Source organism: Daphnia magna, unplaced genomic scaffold (assembly GCF_020631705.1).
Source record: "Daphnia magna isolate NIES unplaced genomic scaffold, ASM2063170v1.1 Dm_contigs066, whole genome shotgun sequence".
Classification (NCBI taxonomy): Eukaryota; Metazoa; Arthropoda; class Branchiopoda; order Diplostraca; family Daphniidae; genus Daphnia; species Daphnia magna.
In genome coordinates this window covers 114,998-133,525 of record NW_025533119.1, presented here as the reverse complement: position 1 = coordinate 133,525, position 18,528 = coordinate 114,998, and the positions used below count along the sequence as shown (strand labels likewise).

Sequence of the window (18,528 nt, the reverse complement as noted above, 5' to 3'; positions counted from 1 at the left end):
AGTCGAATGGGATATCTTGCTCAGCCAGAAAGGACCTAGCTGGGATATCCCTGTGACGGCAGAATGCTAATAGGGTACATGCGGCAACAAAATCTACCGCTAGATGGCGAAAAGTTTGATCGCTAAAAATGATCAGATCGGATACATTTTTTTTGATCGCCGATCCGATCTCCGATCAATCTCGAATGATCGGATCGGCGATCAATTTTGTTATCTTGATTGAGATCGCGATCGCAGCAAGTCTGCTGTAGGCCTACATCAACACATGAATTAAGATATAAAGATAAAAGGATTTCAAGCTTTTGAAATGAAAAGTTAGTAGATATTTTACAGTAATATGGCAATTGAGTTGTTAAAAAGAAAAAAGTAGTGTGTTTGAAAAATATAAGTTTTATTACCACGTTGATGAAAAATTTTCTACTTGTAGTTGTAAAATTAATCATTTATGCAAAACCCCTATAAAAAGATAAACTTTTTCACTTAGAAATGAAATTTAAAATTTAAAAACTTCTTTTCACATTGATAACCTGACATATAAAGTAGACTTGAACCTTCTTCCTCCTTTAGATAGATCTCTAACCATCATCTCAATACCATCGAAAATTTCGTAGTAATGGTAAAATGAAATGATGATAATATTACTAAGTGGGCACAAATCTTTCTCAAAAGGACGATTTTTTACACTTGCTGGAATTGTTTAACTGAAAGTTAGGGATTCTAAGATACTCTTAATTAAAATATTGTCACACGAATGTTATATTTGTCATAAACAAGAAATGATACAACAAGCGATGACTTACATTAAACAACGTTTTACTAAAACCAAAAGGGGAATAACAATTTACCCAGACTCGGACTCGGAGAAGCGTATGAAGACCTCCAGGGAACTCAGGAACTCCTCTAACGGAGCCCAGCTCCGAGTTCACCCGATGGAGACTCATCTAACGCAGATGCGGGGCAGCGTTTTATACCGTCACGCGAATTACTCCCCTTCCGGACTGCGTATCTCTGTATCTTCCTTAGAGCGGACTTCTCCTGACAATTTCTTCACCCTGATCGCAGCGTTGTCTAAGGAGCGGGTGACTCATCTCTGCGAAGAGATAACCAATCTCCCTTTTCACCCGCGACAATATACAGTCATGCGTGCAAGTTTGTTTAGCAGGCAAATGGGTCTATATCCTTTCATTTTGTTTGGACGGAAGGGATACTATGGTGCCTACCATACCCTCGTTTTCTTTCCATTCTTCTCTTCCTCTACGTTTCAGTTAATTTTCCTACTTTTACTGTTGCACCTTTTTCGCGGGTTGCAAAGAAAGAGAAATAGGAATGGCATAAAGGGGTACGGTAGGCACCAAACTATCCCCTCCATCAAAAAGAAATAGAAGGATATAGACCCATTTGCCTGCTAAAGAAACTTCCACGCATGACTGTATACATAGAACCCTGTTATTGCTTAATCTTGTATTTTGGTTGTCGATGCAGTAGCAGTAGCAAGCGCCAGATAGCGCAATCGTAACCCATTTTTTTCCTCTGATTGGTTGTCGCCAGATAACGCATCACCGCTATAGGAGGTATTCAAGTTTACAGGCTTTAACTATTAAGTAGGCCTTGGTACAAGATAGAAGATATCTTTGCATTTCGATCAACGTAAGATCAGTTTAGGTTCGTTATGGCTACCGGAAGATTAATTTTGGTTTCGAGGTTTGTGACCTTCGGCAAGAGAAGTTGGCTAAGTAAGTCAATTTTTGTATTCTTTCAGAAAATCTTCCAAAACATCATCTCGTACAAATGTTTTTGGCTTATTTCACAGTATAAATCTACAACCAGCTGTAGCAATTAGACAACATATTTCTTTGCATGATTTTTTTTTCATTTCTTGAAATGAAAATGAACTTAAATCTGTTACTATCCAGCATATTAATTCGTGAAATGATGATGTTCTGTAGCAATGATTTTATTTTGCAGGTAAGCTTTCTTCATGTCAATTTTCAACATCAAGAAGGGTTGATAGCCGTATTCACACCAAGTATGAAGTTAAAAATGGAATTGCTGTAGTCAAGCTGGATTCCCCAAACTCCAAAGTCAATACACTAAATGTTGAAACTATGACTGAGATTAAAGAGATCATGGATGTCATTACTAAAGATGCAAATATCCATGCAACTATTTTGATGTCAGGTAGTGATGCAGCCATCTTTTCAGTTTTCATTCACCTAAGTAATTCTTAAATGTTGCAGGAAAACCAGGTTGTTTTATTGCAGGTGCTGATATCTCAATGCTTCAGAAATGTAAAACAGCAGAAGAAGCTTCCAAGTTATCGAAAGGTTTGAAACATTTCAACTAGCAATAAACTAATTGCCTTAAAAAAAGTTTACTATGTCATATCATTTAATTTAGCTTGCCAAGATCTGCTGCTGGAGGTGGAACACAGTAAAAAACCTGTTGTGGCTGCCATAATGGGTTCCTGTTTAGGTGGAGGGCTTGAGGTTAGATAAAAGTGTGATATTTGGACCAAATGTTGTTTCTTTAATTTATCTTATTTATATTTAGGTTGCTATGGCATGTCATTATCGTATTGCTGTTACTGAGAGTAAGACGGTTTTGGGATTACCTGAGGTACTTTTAGGCCTGCTCCCTGGTGGCGGGGGTACTCAGCGCTTTTTGCAGTTAACATCCCTTCCAGCTACCCTGGATATGATCCTAACTGGGAAAAGTGTTAAGGCAGACAAAGCTAAAAAGTTGGGTCTAGTTGATCTGACTGTACAACCATTGGGCCCAGGATTGGATAAACCTGACCAGCAGTAAATCCTGTCAAAAATCTTTGCTGCTTGTTGCATACTAATGTTAGATTTTCTAGAACTTTGCAGCATTTAGAAAAAGTGGCTGTTCAGACTGCTGAAAATTTAGCTTCTGGCACAATAAAGGCCAAGCGCGAAAAGTCAGTCACCGATCGCATCTTGGCAGCAGCATTAAAATATAATTTTGTCAAGGATTACATTTTCAACAAAGCCAAAGCGCAGGTGATGAAGCAAACCAATGGATTATATCCAGCACCCCTAAAGGTAAAAGCTCTCCTTGTCATTTATCGGTAATAGATTTATTTTAATAGATCATTTGGTTTACGTAGATCTTAGAAGTGTTACGAACAACTGTAGATAAAGGGTTTGAAGCCGGATATGTTGCTGAAAATCAAGGCTTTGGTCAGTTGGCTGTAACTAAGGAATCGCGTGGTTTAATTGGTTTGTTTCAAGGCCAAACTGAATGCAAAAAGAACAGATTTGGAAAACCAGAACGTTCGGCAAAGTAATTTTTTCAAGCGATTCTCGTGGTTTTGTAAATTAATATTGTTGGCAATGTTAGGACGATTGGCGTAATAGGCGCTGGTTTAATGGGGGCTGGAATAGCACAGGTTTCGGTTAAAGGATTTGAAGTTTTGCTTAAAGATGCGGCTGCAGGTGGTCTAGCACGTGGGCAAAATCAGGTGTATGCTGGTTTAGAAAAATCTATGAAGCGAAAAAAATCACTAGGTAAGGATTTCCTTAGAGCTGGAGCTAGCATTTTACATTTATTTTTTATTTTCCCTAGTTTTGAACGTGATCGCATTGCCTCCAATTTAGTTGGTACGCTAAACTACGAGCCCTTCAAACATTGTGACATGGTAATCGAAGCTGTGTTTGAAGATTTATCCCTTAAACATCGTATCGTCAAAGAAGTGGAAGCTATTATCCCAGAACATTGCATATTTGCTACAAACACGAGTGCTTTACCAATTACAAAAATTGCGGAAGCCAGTAAGAGACCCGAAAAGGTAATCAAATGCCATAATTTCAAAGACGCTGTGCGTCTAATTTATTTTTTACTATTGCGTTACGTCAATTTTGTCATAGTCCATCTGTGGTAGTTAAACAACCTATTGTACGAGTTGTTTTTTTTTTCTCTTTTTGGTTGCAATAGGTCATAGGCATGCATTATTTTTCTCCAGTCGATAAAATGCAATTGTTGGAAATCATCACTAACCCGAAAACTTCACGTGACACGATTGCTTCAGCTGTAGATGTTGGGCTACGACAGGGTAAAGTTGTTATCACAGTAGGCGATGGTCCAGGTTTTTATACTTCGCGCGTTCTCTCCTTTATGATGGCTGAGGCATACAGGTAGACGTTATGCACGTAACTTGTTTAAGAATATTCGTTCAATCAGGCTATGTCGATTGTTTAGGCTTCTGTTGGAAGGAGTTGAACCACGAAAGCTTGATAAACTGGGAAAAAGTTTTGGTTTCCCTGTTGGTCCAGTTACGTTGACGGATGAAGTTGGTATTGATGTCGGTGCCCATATTGGAGAATACTTGACTAAATGTTTTGGTGAGCGTTTTGCGGGAGCAAATCCGGAAGTTCTTAATTCATTAGTCAAGGCTGGAATTACTGGTATCGCATTTTCTTTATTTAATTAAATCTCAAACGAAACATTTAGTCTTACCTTTGTGTTCTAGGTCGGAAGTCCGGAAAAGGCTTTTTTGTGTACGAGAAAGGATTTAAAGGCGAGAAACCAGTTTGCACCGAGGCTCTTGACGTGCTTAAAAAATATTCGTTGGTTCCCAAAGGATTACAAAGCGATGAGGATATTCAATTTAGGCTAGCTTCGCGATTCATTAATGAGGTACGATATAAATATAAGTTTGAAACTTTACGTGTATCGATATTAAGTTTACTTGCTTTATTTAGGCGTTGTTGTGCCTAGAAGAAGGGATTCTCGCTAATCCGGTAAAAACTTCTAATGAATACGATATGAATGAGCACATCTAAACTTTTGTTTTCTATCACCAGGCGGAAGGTGATATTGGAGCCGTTTTTGGCTTGGGCTTCCCTCCATTTACTGGTGGACCTTTCCGATTCGTGGATGAATTTGGGGCTGACAAACTAGTTACCATTATGAGGAAATTTGAAGCTGCATATGGCAAGTGCTTCACGCCTTGCCAGTTGCTACTGGATCACAGCAAAAGCAACAAGAAGTTTTACGTCCGTGCTTAGAGAGCTACGCTCAGTCTGTTTTTGGGTACAGCCAAAGTCGCGTATCCATTAGATAGACTTGCACAATCAATGCAATTTAGAAAGGGCCAATTTGGCTGCTTAACATGGAAGGGAATATTTGTTTGTTTTTGATTTTTTTTTTTGTAATTTTTTAAAAATAGCAAATGTTGAATTAAACTTTATATTTCATGGATTCTTTCAACTTTGATACTGTTAGTCGACGTATTTGTGTAACCATTCGTAAGATAATTCAAAGTAGGGTACAAGATGGTGATTGAAGGCGCAACTGGTTATGTCGAACGTGTTACTATCAATTTGTAAAACAGGGCGTCGAAGAACCAGTCGGTCCAAAATATCTTTGAGTGTCCATAATTCGGCATCAAGATGACACGGAAAACTTGAACAATTGCTGTTCGCTGGACTATGACTTGGAATCGGACCAAGGGACACTGCGTAAAGATCTTCAGTCTTGGCAGCTGCGAGATTTTTATGACATAAAATTAAAACTGAATTACTACCTCAGTTGCGCATTAATTTCATCAAAACGTTTGTAGGGGCCTAAGGAATGTTACCAAATACCATAGCACTTCTTTAAAGGTAGCAATTTCAATCAAAAACATTCTGTCCATTTTCTTATCTACTCTGTATCTTATCCGATCTAATATCGCTAGGGTTAGAGTCCCATCGTTCAACAGCTATATTTTATATGAACTCTGAGCATTCACTAAACCATTTCCCTTGTCCAGATGCGAGTTTAAACCTTCTTCCAGTCCAGAAGGTAATGGGATGGGAATGGTCTAGGAGAATGGCGTTATTTTCAGAGGTAGGAGGTATAATTCCTGTGAGTTGTGACTTGTGACGGCCTATGACAAGACAGAAGAATTAGGGTTTAAAATAACGAAAAAATGGCGTGACAATGTTTGTGGACAGCCACTTGCTTTACCGGTTACAAAAACTTATTGCCATTATAATAAGCTTCACTGTAACTGACATCTATTTACTTCTGATTTTCCGTTATTCCAATCCTATTTTGACTGTGAAGTTCTAGTTGTCTTAACAACTTTCACAATATAGAATAAAGACAAACAAGACCAGTAGCAAGCTACTAACTTTTACTTTGTCAATAGATCTTGTTGAATAGTCCTAGATTTTGACACATGTCAAAAAAATTTTAAGGATTATCATCGGAAAGCTAGGTACTAGATAGTCATAAATAAACATCTGGAAGCTACAGTACGTCTGTACTTCCTTTCCGACGGGTGGAATTTTCGGCCCTTGCCAAAACTGACCCAAGCAATGGGAAAAATGCAAGAGCTAATGGCTTCGTCTTTCGTGGTTTATAAAATTTTTTATCGGTGGTTACAGTGACTATTCTCATGATTTAATGTCATCCGTGACCTAGTTTATTTCCATAAGGCTCTTTGTCTATATGCAAGAATAAGGGTGTTATTTCGACGATACCAAATGAAATCATTTTCCTTTTGTATAGGTTATATCGTCGTCATTGACGTTAAAAGCTATAAAATCAAGCGACGCCAAGTTACCCTACGGTTCAAACATGGCGCTGCATGAAACAAAATATACCACATCGTTTTTGTTTTTTTATCAAATAGTCTAATGTGATTATCGAGCAAATTGTAGAAAATCAAGTCAGTCACTTGCCGATAGTTCCACCCAGGAAAAATGTGTATTTTTTTGATACTGTGCGTTTTATGCGCACAGGAGAAAATTAATGCCATCAATGTTCTTCATGTATACAATCAACTTTGTTGCCTCTTTTAAGTGCGTTGTCCCTACAAAGACCTGAATATATATTCTGGGAAACCAGTGAAGCTATGCTACCATGATAATCAAAAGCTCAAGAAAGGAAGAACTCTCGCTTGCATCTCTACAGACATAGCTGAGACGTTGATCGATGACAGGTGCATCTTTCCACTCGCTATCCAAAATGGAAGGGGAGCAAAAACCGAGCAAAGGAAAGCTGATAAAGAAAAAGAGGCAGCCGAACGGGATCCAGAATAAACGTAACCAATTTCTCTCTGTCCACTATTCATAGTCTGGGCACGAAATCTTCGTCAACCACCTCTTAGACTTCAACGTGACCTGGCGATGATAATAAAGTTGTTTTCACCATTTGGCAGTGTATAATCCAGTTTTTTTCGAAACCGGTCACCAAATTTCTTCATCTGTCTGTATGCACAGTATGTTTTCTTTCTCAACGGAGACAACTCTGTCGTCAATGACTAATAATAAATGCGATGAAAATGTACGTAGATATAGAATTCTACTCGTCAGTAAACCATGACCTTTACAATCGGTCAGGTTTTTTCGACTTGTTTTACAATCATTTTGCTTCGTAGCAACATATTGGTCAAAATGACACAATATTCAGTTTTCAAATATGTTGGTAAATTTGATATTTCAATATTCTGTTCTGATTTTTTGAGTGGTTACTAAGCCAAAATACTTTTGGGGTTAAATGCGAAGGCAATTTAAAAAGTAAATCCCTTAGCAATGTGCACGTAGCGATACATAACGTCATAAATCTAGGCTATATGATTTCACGAATGAACAACTGCCCCTTATAACATCGGAAAAGCTGTCTACCAATTAACCACTAATCATTTTTCATAGAGGGTTTTTGACGAGGCGTCAAACGTTCTGTGGTGTACTTTTGAGCGACGAGCTTGATGAATTGCTTGATAGATTTCTAATCCACTATATTGCTGGATATCTTTCAAAATTTGATATAATGTAGACAAGACGTAAGGACCTACATTTTGCAAGTTTCTTGAATTTGAACGTCCTAAGGCATCATTGATACTTACAGACGTTATAAATAGAAAGAACAATTTTAACAAAACAATAGTAAGTTTTTTAATATGCAAGACCAAACCTTCCACCGCTCTGTCTTTTGCTACGCATATGTGAAAAAAAAAATGTCTCAGCGAGTATCGGAAGGGTCAAAGTAGACCAAAACGCCATAGCTACAATTTTGGATTAGAAGGTTCAACATTTACATATACAAATCGGAATCTATAAATATTGGCCCATTTCCCGATTTATCCTAGTCATAAGATGACGGAGAAAAGGGTTGCCCTTCCCCTATCTATGCTAGCTCAAGTCAAACGACATACAAAACCAAATAGGACAAAATCAGAGTTGTCCGACGTAACGTCCCCAACCCCTGATAACAGGATCATTAAAATACCCGATTAGCTACTATGGCCTCTACCAACAATCTATGCAAAGAAGATGGAAATTAAGCAATGGATAGCATCACATCATAAAAGAATCAGTCGAAATTGAATAATAAACAGATGGACTTGGGATAAGAACTATTTTGGTCTCCCTTTTAGTGTGCTAAAAAGGAGCACAATGCATAATGCCAAAATTGAATACATCTGCTGTGCTATTATTTACTACAGTGACCAGCGCGCATAGTAGATTAATAGAACAGCTTTACTCAAAGCAAATGTCGATGACTGATGCTGGTCATACCCAAACACCTTGAAATTCCATGGAAGGCGTAACATAACTGAGAGTGAAGGATGTATTGCCGGTATTCCGTTTCGTTCACTTCAGTCTTTGGAAATTTCATTCGAAAATTTAGATTTTATTAGTTTGGAATTAAAAAATTTATGATTTCTGATGTTTGACTGTTTTACTTTAATTTGTACTTGTCCTTTCTATTACGGCCAACGATTTTAGGGGTCGAGTTTGCGGCTATTTGTACCATAGTCTACTTTGCATGCTCTTTTGCACAGAAGACTGGAGTTTAGTAAGTAGTCCTATTGAAAATTGCCGTTTTCCTTGGTAGGTGCAGCCACAGCAACATTTTCATGATAGTTATGTCATCACAAACGACGATGGGAATCGAGGCGCCAACGTAGAATCTGTGATGTAAAAATTTTTTTAGTTTTATCCATTCCTCAAAGAAATGAAATCTCAGCTTCGTTAAGTGATTTGCCTTGCTTGGAGAAAAAAAGTTAGGTTTGCAGGTTTTATGTTCACGCGTGAAATTCTGAAGTTGTTCAGCGCGCCTTTAATGTTTTCTAAATGTATGGTTTCTTTTATGTTTCTTAAAACCGTTGGGCTGGCGCAAAACACATTAGTGGTACTATCAGAAGATGTCGAGTCCTCTACCCAAATATAACGTGTTTGAGAACATTTTTTTCCATCACAATATTTATTCAATCAGTTCGTCTTTATTTGTAAAATAAACGAAATTCGAAGAGGCTTCATGCAAATTCTGTTCTAAACACGTATATACTTTACATGCGTACATATGACCTGGAATTCGTGTATACTATGCCGAGATGCATAGCTTTTTCCTTCAATCTCTTGCTTGAAGGAAAGTTGAAGGCAACGACCAGGTTGACCTGGTATTTTATTTTTTTATTTTGTGATTTTTTTTTTATTTTTAATTATTCCTTTTATTTTATCTTTTTTTCCCCCACGTTTTGAACGGACAATCGGCAACTAGAATTTATGCTGTTGAATTGCCATGACATAAAAGAAGATGGGAAAATAGCATAGAAAATGGATACATGACATCTTGATTAACTATTCATCTGACGTAGCAGGGCCGTGCAAGAGTCAAGACTGTCAGGTAGGATAAGGACAGTTTTTAATTAGATGATTACCATATAACATTCTCTGTGTACTCTGATTGCCCTTTCTCGATCAAGTTGTACATTTTGGGTGTTGTCGCCTACGTTTGTCTCTCCATTAGAGAAGAAAATCCAAAGACGCATAGTTGAGACGCAGCACGCATAGCTTTTGCCTTCCCTTTCCTAGCAGAGACATTGTTATTCAACAACGCCGCGGCTCTTGGTTTTACAAGCAACCTTGATAACCAGTCTGCTGCTTAGCGAAGTTCTGTATTTCTTGCTGACGTTGAAGCAGACAAGAAAATAAAAAAGGAAAAAAAAGTAAAAAGAAAAAGAAGGCTTTCGGGGAGGCTTTCTGATGACTTTATCCTAAGTGTTATTTATAGGCCTCGTCATGGCAAGCTAATTCTGTAAATGTAAGTTAGGCATACAGGCGTAGATCTAGTGATACCGCTTGCCAAAGTGAATCAAAGCTGCATTTTTACCTGTTGAACGTTGATCATTTCGGGAAAGACGCTCCGGTTTTTTAGTGACAATTATTAAGAAAGTCCAACATTCAATTATAGAGTTTGCAACATTTTACCCGGCCAAACGGGTTTTCTATCAATACTTTACTTGAACACTCAGTAAAGCGTAATACTAAAATGTATTTTATTTTATTATTTTGCCCTAATTGGTGGTTACTTTTTATGAATTCCCTTCAACTAATTCTTTGCATTTTTAATTGTCCGACGGCTTACAAAAAAATATACTATATATACATTCCTGCAAGACTTTGTTTTTTCCCGATTGTGAAATATTCATTTACAAATTTTTGATTAGACCTGTGCAGCTATCGGCAGATATTTCATCCTACTGCGTCTGCATTCCATTTTTGTTCTACGACTAATGCATAAACTGAAATGGAAGGTCTGAAGGATGTTCGACGAAGAAAATGTGATTCTCATATGGAAATAAATAAGGAAATGTTGTTCATTACATATCTACTCGCATTAGGCCGATGGCCTATCGATTTGTTCGGGGGGTTGGCAACTCCCAACCAAAGTGTACTGATTGGCCTCACTTTAGCTTAAAATTGGCTTAAAATTTTCAATTTTAGCCTGAAATTCTGCTGAAGATCCAGAATGATCCTCGGCCTAATGTACGAGTTTTGGAACAGTTGCCAACCTTCCGGATTTGTTTCAATAACAGTTTTCATTTCAATGCAAAATAGGTAAAAAAATAAAATAAACAATGCAATACTCGTCATAAAAATTGCGACTATAGCCTTTTAAAAAGCAGCCATGCAAGAAGCCCCATTAATGTTACATTTCGGTTTGCTGGAAGTTTTTCACATCCGAGTTTGTTTGTTTTTCCAATTTATTGTGTATCACGTTTACTATAAGTATTTTCACAATCCAATTTGTTAATATTTCATTGTCATAATAACACAATAACACGAGTACAAGTACAGTTAGTTCTTTACATATCCGCGGGTGTAAAACTCTTTACGAGATTCTATAACTATGACTGATTCTCGAACCAAAAAGTGATTCTTTTGCGATTATTTGACTTCAAAATTCATGATTTTCTTGCCAAAACCATGTAATTGTTATTGTAAACGGTGATTTTGTGCTGATTCTTTGGCAACTGTACGAAATTCTTTCGAGTTTTACACACCCCGTTAGACACACTTAATGGATGTCCGTCGTTATAGTGTGACAAATGTAAGGACTACCGGAACTGTCATTAAACTCAGATGTCATCATCCTTTTTTCTAATATTCAAAGTGCGTTCACCCTAAACTCTCAATTAGTCGATCTAGCCTTGAAAACTCTTCCTGTACAGATGGTTTATCGATTATAGCCAGGTAATGCAGGACTAGATCTCGTCCATGCTTTCGACACTTTTCTACGTAAATTGAATTTTAGTGTGCTGAGCATCGTGTGGAAGTTAGATTCTGATGGCGGGAATAAATAACTCAAAAATCCACCATGTTCTTGTTTTAATTGTTTTACATATAAATTCATGACTATGTAGCAGACCATGTAATCTATAGGCCTAGGTTTCTATGAAATCCACATTCAAAAATATCGTCCCGGTGCTCCTGCCCTAACAAATCTTGCAATATAAAAGAACCCAAAACTTTATTTGGTCTGTCACGAAGACATGTAAAAAAACTGGAAGTAAATATTTGAAACATGGCGCTTTCAAGTATTTCGTTTCAGTAGCCTAAATTTAGCTCATTAAAAGCCAGCTTGTTTGTGTCACGTGGACTGGAAATTATTATAGTACAACAATGAAACGGCGATTCAGTTTTAGGCGGACAGTTAGTTTAGCTTGTGCAGCAAAAAGAAGAAAACGGACAACATAACCGTGAGGTATTTAGAAGCAAAACAAGTACAGCAACTTTGAAAATGAACTTGCTATCGGCGAGTTCAATGTGTATCATTGTGTTTGCGTGTAAAAGTCGCCTTTTAGTTGTAAATCATATCTTCACTGGAATTTTATCATCTAAAATGCGAACGAGATGGCAATTTTGTCATAGGCCATAAAATACGTTTATTCATTGTTATTGCCTTATTTATCTACTTATTTATGTTTTTCTCGGCGGAAATTTCCCAGTCTGCTCAACTGGTTTTACCGATGTGACAGACGACCAAGACAACAGGCAGTCTAATAATAAAAATATGACTCATTCAGCAAAACTAGCCTGAAGGACAAGCCAATGCCGGTCATGATCAGTCTTTGAATGTACTAACAATTGGTCTACCTGATCAGCCGCGTATGATGCGTATGCGTAACAATGGATGCCAAACGTAAAATTTGTGAACAACGAACAACGAACGACGAAAAGCGAGCAACTATAACAGTGTTTGTGCGCTGAAACAGATACTTCCAAAACAATCTAGAATGACGCAAAGTTACTGTAATTTTTTAGGTTATTTAATTGGATACAGCAGTCATGGCTGCTCGAGTGCTTTTTCTCCAATCAGCACACAACAAACATCCAAAAGCCTTATTTGAGAAGAACAAGCAGGGGAAGAAAACGACGTACAAGGAAGGTTTAAACATACTGAAATGCTCATTTGCATGAGTTCAAAGCCGAGATAATGGTCCACTCGGGGATGGCGATTCCAAAAAGAATGCTACGTGTGACAGTCGATTTGTCATTGGAAAAAACAAAAAAAACCTATGCCCAAGAAATACAAAAAAGGCAAATCAAAATGGCGTTCCTTCTTCCGCGCGAAACTATAAGAAGTGTAACAGATTTTGTTTCTCTTTTTTGTTGAATTGAAATCATATCTCGTAGGACATTTTGATGTTTCTTATCGCCTACACCTTTGCAGGGCCCAGACTTGTTGAGTTGTTTCACACGTTTCTTAAACTGCTTAGACTGTACCTAACTCTAAAATGGAGGATTTAATCATTGTTGTGCTTCATAGCCTTATTGACGAGCATTGTTTAGTCACAGCTTGGTGAAATGCAGTGAGTAGTCTAACTCTTCTTGATCAAATAAATATAATTGTCTGAAAACCTAACGATCTAAGAAATATACAGACCGTATTATTCCACACAGTGCGTCTTTGGGATTAAAAAAAAAAATAATAATAATAATAATAATGAATAAAACAAAAATTAAAATTAAAAAACGACAAAAAGAATGCTGCTCGACGAGTTTTCCCGTGTATGATTGTCGTCTTGGCTACTAATATTTTTTAACATGCAGTTTTTATTAAAATGTCAATGTTAATGTCTTACTTAGTCGCAAAGGTTATGTACATAATATTGGGCATATGGTGTTGTCAAGGATTCCGTAAACATCGACGAACGAGATCTCCTTTAAAACCATTGCTATTACAAATTTTTCCTCATTGTTATTATTGCTGAAACTAAGCTCTTATTGTTTAACTCTCAAATTGATCTCCAACGACAAAATAAATTTTTCCGACGGAAAGATTGTTTTTTTTTTCCTGATTTTCTAATCATATAGCTTATGAGTGAGGTAATTTTCTTAATCGATGTAGGTGTTATGGGAGTTCCCATAAAAGGAAATCGATTCCCAGGAGCAATAGAAAACTGTTATAATTTGTAATGCGTCAAAAATATTTTTAGTCATTTGGGCAACGTATCCCCATCTCTACGACAAAACTGAATTCAAACGAAGAGAGTCTACATTGCCTCAACAGAAATCCAGTTTTGATACTAGCTAGAGTGGTAGGTCATCTTTCAAGTGCGTAATTATCAGGGTTTCCCAATGCAAAATCTTACCTTTATATTGGCTAGAACTAGTTGTATCGCTATATGCTAGTCATGGATGAGGGACAACGAACTGTTAAAGCCGATTAAAGCTATATGAAAATATGCTGAGCATTTATTCCCGCTCAAACAGAAAATGCAATTACGATGGTTACGCTGAAAGTAGATCAAATCAACAACTATAAAATATTCCATCAGTTGTAGCTATTTGCTTCACCTATACCATTCCCCGTGTCTAAGAAAAAAAGCGATTGAATTATAAAATAACTATTCAAATATATCAGTGTATACTGATACATATCATCGTATACTATACATGCTGTTGTATCATATTTTACAGTACATTCATGTTCTATTTTATAGGACCAAATACCAATAAAAATCTGCCTGGAATTTGATCAAAAAATACTGAAAACAGCGATTTTTAGCTGTTCAGAAATTTTACGCAGCAATAATTTCAGCGTGAGATTGGCATGTAATCGTCTTTTTTGTTCTTATAACTAGTCTAACGTTACACAGACACAAATGTTTCCATATAAGTACAAAAGCATCGTCGCGTAGATGTCAACCTCATCATTCTCTTTCTAATGATCAATGCGGGTCAATGTTTGGGGCTTAATACCTATAGGCTAATGAGCTGGTGTCGGTAAAAGTATGTTCAGCCAAAGACGTTCTAATCAGGTATGAGTGATTTGACGTCTAGGCCCATTCATCACTATCGTTGAGGCTAAAAGGTAAACCAGTTTAAGAGCAGAATAACAAAATCCACGCAATAAAATTGTTACAGGTGTTCAAATCATTCAATAAAACAATGACAGATTCACTTGGTTGAAAAAACCGAAGTATATTTTTTTCAATTTTAATTATTATTATTGTTTTTAAGTTTAACCATTCTAACCACATCTGTTCCATGCTGAAACGATGCCGTCACGGAAAACATTATTCTGAATAGTCTATACCTAGTGAATGCATAGATCAACGCAAACCCGTGGGCCTACGTATATAATCTGAAACAAAGCGATTATGTTATTGACCATTCTTTTTTCCATCAATTTTTTTTACTTTTAACAAAGGGCATTTCTTGCTTTTATTTCAAAGTTTTTCGCAATTCGCCATTAATGGCAGCCATCTGGTCCACACGACATTTCTTAATTTTAACCTAGCGACAGAAATACCAAAATCCCTGCAAAAATGCTAGAACGTCGAATTCAATTTACATTAAAATCATAAATGTTGGAATCTAGATAATGAGTTACATATAACAAAATAACATCACCAGTGGCCTGTAACTTATTTTAACGATACGTCCAATTCATTTTGTGCAAGCTCGGTTGCTTCCTTAAAAATGATCATACTAACACATTCAAATCCCATACCGGTCGGTCTGCCCCTGTAGATAGGCTGTAAACCTAAGTTATGGTGCGCTACCGCGTAAAAAAATCCTTACATAACAGTAGTGAAACAAACGAAAGAAAAAAAAAATGAATAAAAATAAAAAAAATAAAATAAAAATAAAAAAAATAAAATAAAAAAAACCAAAAAAAAAACAAAAAAAACTAAAAACAAACTCGTTCTTTTATCATATTGCCGAAAAGTATACACTGGTTTAACCTGGCGAGCGAGATTCTTCGTATTTTTTACGACTCGATAAAATATTGGGATGCGGTAATATTTTGTTGCATTTTCCTAACCATTACCAATTGGAGCACCCAACCGCAGGCGGCCAAACAATCTTAAAAAATGGTGCTTGTTGACTCGATGCTATTCATCACACCTTTCTTTCAATCCATTTAGGATCCCCGTTTGTAAGTGCCGGAAAAGATCGTGGAAAGGCCCCCTCGTCCAAAGAAGCCAAAAATCGACGATTCTCGTACGGCCTATAGTCGATCGGGAAGTCGTCAAGCCCTATTATCAAAACTGGTTTACCCAAGTATTAGTTTACGTGATTATTACCTTGGGTGTTTCAAGTCCAATATCTTCATCGTGAAATCACAACCCAAAAAATCCCCGGTACCTGATGTAGCCTAAATTCTACAATCGACCTATTAAATGTTTCAACTCTTTCTTAGAATTGTTTCTTTTCTCGATGATGTGAAAACAATAGCCAAAGCGTTTGTCGTCTCGTTCAGTATTGGTTAGCTTATGTCGACGGCGTGAAAAAAGTAGAAAACTAGTTACAAGTATTTAGTTAGTCACACAGCCCAATCAAGGTATGAGTTAATCGCCCTTCGCCCGACTCCTAATAATGACAACCTGATTAGTGATTACAACAGCGCCCAATCTTCAAAGTTCAATTTTCTGCTTTCACAGTGTTTAAGATCTGTGGATGATTTTAGAAAGTAAATACAATACTTCTCGCAAAAGAAATTCACGTAAGAATGTGGCATTCATTTTATTAACGCTATGATGAGTGCAATATACCAACAAATGGCATCGGAAGGGGATGAACAAAAAGTATTCCTTTACATTTACGCCAATTGAGGAAATCATGAACGGATGAGCTGCAATCTACGTATCCCTACCTACGATGTTCAGTTTGTACGTTATTTGTACAGTTAGGCGTCAAATATGTGTTTTACAAGTCTGAAAGGGAAATCAACGCCAGTAGTTTTGTTAGTTAGCAATAGCTTTTAAGCCGTTGCGCTGGAAATCTTTATAATTTATATTCTCACCGAATGTGTAAGCTATTTTGGTTTCTTTACTAAGATTGCAAAGCCAATTGGAACAATTTCTTTGCACTCCAGTAAAAATGTCAAAGCCGTTTGTTTGTTTGGTTTTTGTCGTTTCTCTCAGTATTATCAATAATCTTAGCAATACCGGTACTACATGGATGCATACTCAATGAACAGTATGCATTAACTTTAAAATTTTGTTTGTTTTGCGACATGTGAACGACTTGTGCGTTGCGCCGGATCGCAGAAAGGCGCGTGCATATCATGAAAAGATGATCTAAAGACGGACTGTTGGCGACCAAGAGTCTCGAACAGAATCACCTCATTCTTGTGTATGTATTCATTCTCCAAGACAAGGAGTTTTCCTATTCAAATGGCTTGCGCGTACAATTTCCGCCGAAAGCTCACGTCAAAATGCCTGTTTTACTTGACATCCAGGTATGCAATCAACCGAAGATGCCTGAGAGCTTCGTAGGGGTTGGCCATTAAAATAATATTCTAACTTTCCTGCGATATCATCTCCATCTGCATTACTATTTTTTTTTCCTCATTACCATTAATTTCCCGCCTTTTCTAATTTGTTATCAGATTTTTTTTAAAGCGTTTCTTTTTTGTTTACTTTTTTTGTGTGTTGTTTTTTTTATTTTATTTGATTTTTTGTTTTGTTTTGTTTTGTTTTGCTTTTTTGTTGTTTTTTTTTGTTTTTTTTTTGTTTTTTGTGTTGTTGTGTTCTTTTGCGTGTGTGTGTGTTTTTTTCTGTTTTTCCTTGTGATGTGGAATGGTAGTTGAGAGCTGAAAAGTTCCTTGCAGCTATTTTTCCCTTCTCTTGATGCTCGACCTTCTTCTGCGTTCACTTGCAAAGACGTAGATGAATCAGACACAACGCCTGCAGGGACATGGGGCGGTTTGGTTTCGGTTTTGGATGAATTCGAAGATTTTTTTTCCCCTCCATGTTATTTACAATATGCGTGTTGTCTATTGGAACAGCAAGTTGCGCAGCACTGGTGCAGGTAAGAAGGAGAGTTCCAATGCAAGGGCCTAGCAGTGATTCTGGCGATGATAAGCCATTCCTTTTTCAGTGGGCCATATCTGAGCGGCAGCCGTTAGTCTACCTCGGTGGACCCTTGCGGTTTGTTGCTACTTTCAATCCCTATCAACCGTGTTTCCGTGTGCTTCTTTGTCTCTATAAATTCGACTGACGTAGCCAAACAATATCAAAGAACTTTGGATGGCACGCGGCGATCGCGGTGTGCACCAACGCAACAGACCGTTGCGCTCCGAACGCTCCATTTTCCCATTGACTTTGGATTGCGGGCTACGGTCCGCTCTTTGATTCGTGTATTTCTCCCGCGGTACGCTCTGCCAGAAGACACAAGCAACAGCAGAGAGAGGGAGCGACACCAAACAAAAACACAAACAAAAAAAGAGAAAGACTGAAAGAAAGAAAGAAAAAAAGAAAAAAAGGGAAAGAGGAGAACGCGAGGCAAGGATAATTGGAAGAAGCCAAGTAGACCGGTTGGAGTAAAACAGTCGTAACCACGTGCTTGTCTTGTCGCGTCCTCGTTAAACCCCACTGCGGTGGTCCGTGTCTCCGTATCATGGCAAGCTGTGACCAGTCAGACGAGATGGCCGTCCCAGCGAGAGCATCCCCATCCCACGGTTCCACTGCAGCCGCGCAAACATCAGGTTATACTAGTTACTTTTCCGTCAACGGGACTGACCCTGATCCGAATGCTGACGTAGCCGGTTTGAACGAGTGCTCCGTTCTCAACTCACTGCCACCTCGTCCGAGTAGCCATGGACACCGTCAATCAGCTGTTGCTTTACACCAGTCGTCCGACGGCAGTCCGAAAAGTGGAGAAGACAACAGGTTAGTAATGCATGTCGCTCTTCTAAAGCAATAACAACGGGAGACTATAGTGATTGTCCGAACCCCCTTTCGTTTCCAATTGAAATCCCGTAAGCGAAATCTGCTGC

The 18,528-nt window shown here is 37.7% G+C and overlaps 2 protein-coding genes and 1 long non-coding RNA gene across 4 annotated transcripts in view; 2 read left to right on the top strand and 1 right to left on the bottom strand.

Annotated features, from left to right (window-relative positions):
• The first annotated feature begins 1,572 nt into the window (after window positions 1–1,572).
• LOC123477457 (trifunctional enzyme subunit alpha, mitochondrial-like) lies at window positions 1,573–5,220 on the top strand. The gene is made up of 13 exons (XM_045180812.1): window positions 1,573–1,733; window positions 1,966–2,178; window positions 2,238–2,324; window positions 2,398–2,486; window positions 2,551–2,801; window positions 2,858–3,062; window positions 3,128–3,303; window positions 3,361–3,808; window positions 3,955–4,154; window positions 4,219–4,424; window positions 4,490–4,656; window positions 4,722–4,760; window positions 4,824–5,220. Exons 1-13 carry the CDS (start codon window positions 1,670–1,672, stop codon window positions 5,025–5,027), a joined length of 2,349 nt encoding a protein of 782 aa, XP_045036747.1. The 5' UTR covers window positions 1,573–1,669; the 3' UTR covers window positions 5,028–5,220.
• Window positions 5,221–6,613: 1,393 nt separating this feature from the next.
• Window positions 6,614–12,557, bottom strand: LOC116935953. The gene is made up of 3 exons (XR_004401515.2): window positions 12,393–12,557; window positions 8,696–8,923; window positions 6,614–8,613 (listed from the first exon to the last, which is right to left on the bottom strand). It is a non-coding gene; the product is annotated as an uncharacterized LOC116935953 (long non-coding RNA).
• Window positions 12,558–18,062: 5,505 nt separating this feature from the next.
• The window catches only part of LOC116927605 (protein grainyhead), a 29,412-nt gene continuing 28,946 nt past the window's right edge, over window positions 18,063–18,528 (top strand). Inside the window, exon 1 of one of the 2 annotated variants that reach the window (XM_032934642.2) lies at window positions 18,063–18,421. In XM_032934642.2, coding sequence (XP_032790533.2) covers window positions 18,150–18,421 — 272 coding nt within the window. In that variant the 5' untranslated portion in view covers window positions 18,063–18,149. The remainder of the gene's footprint in view (window positions 18,422–18,528) is intronic. The other variant, XM_032934635.2, reaches the window with a different exon arrangement.

Excerpts from the sequence above, each read along its gene's own strand:
- LOC123477457 (XM_045180812.1), top strand. The coding sequence starts at position 1,670 with ATGGCTACCGGAAGATTAATTTTGGTTTCGAGGTTTGTGACCTTCGGC. Across the intron at positions 1,734-1,965 it reads CGGCAAGAGAAGTTGGCTAA|GTAAGCTTTCTTCATGTCAA; the intron begins GTAAGTCAATTT and ends TTTATTTTGCAG. Across the intron at positions 2,487-2,550 it reads GTTTAGGTGGAGGGCTTGAG|GTTGCTATGGCATGTCATTA; the intron begins GTTAGATAAAAG and ends ATTTATATTTAG.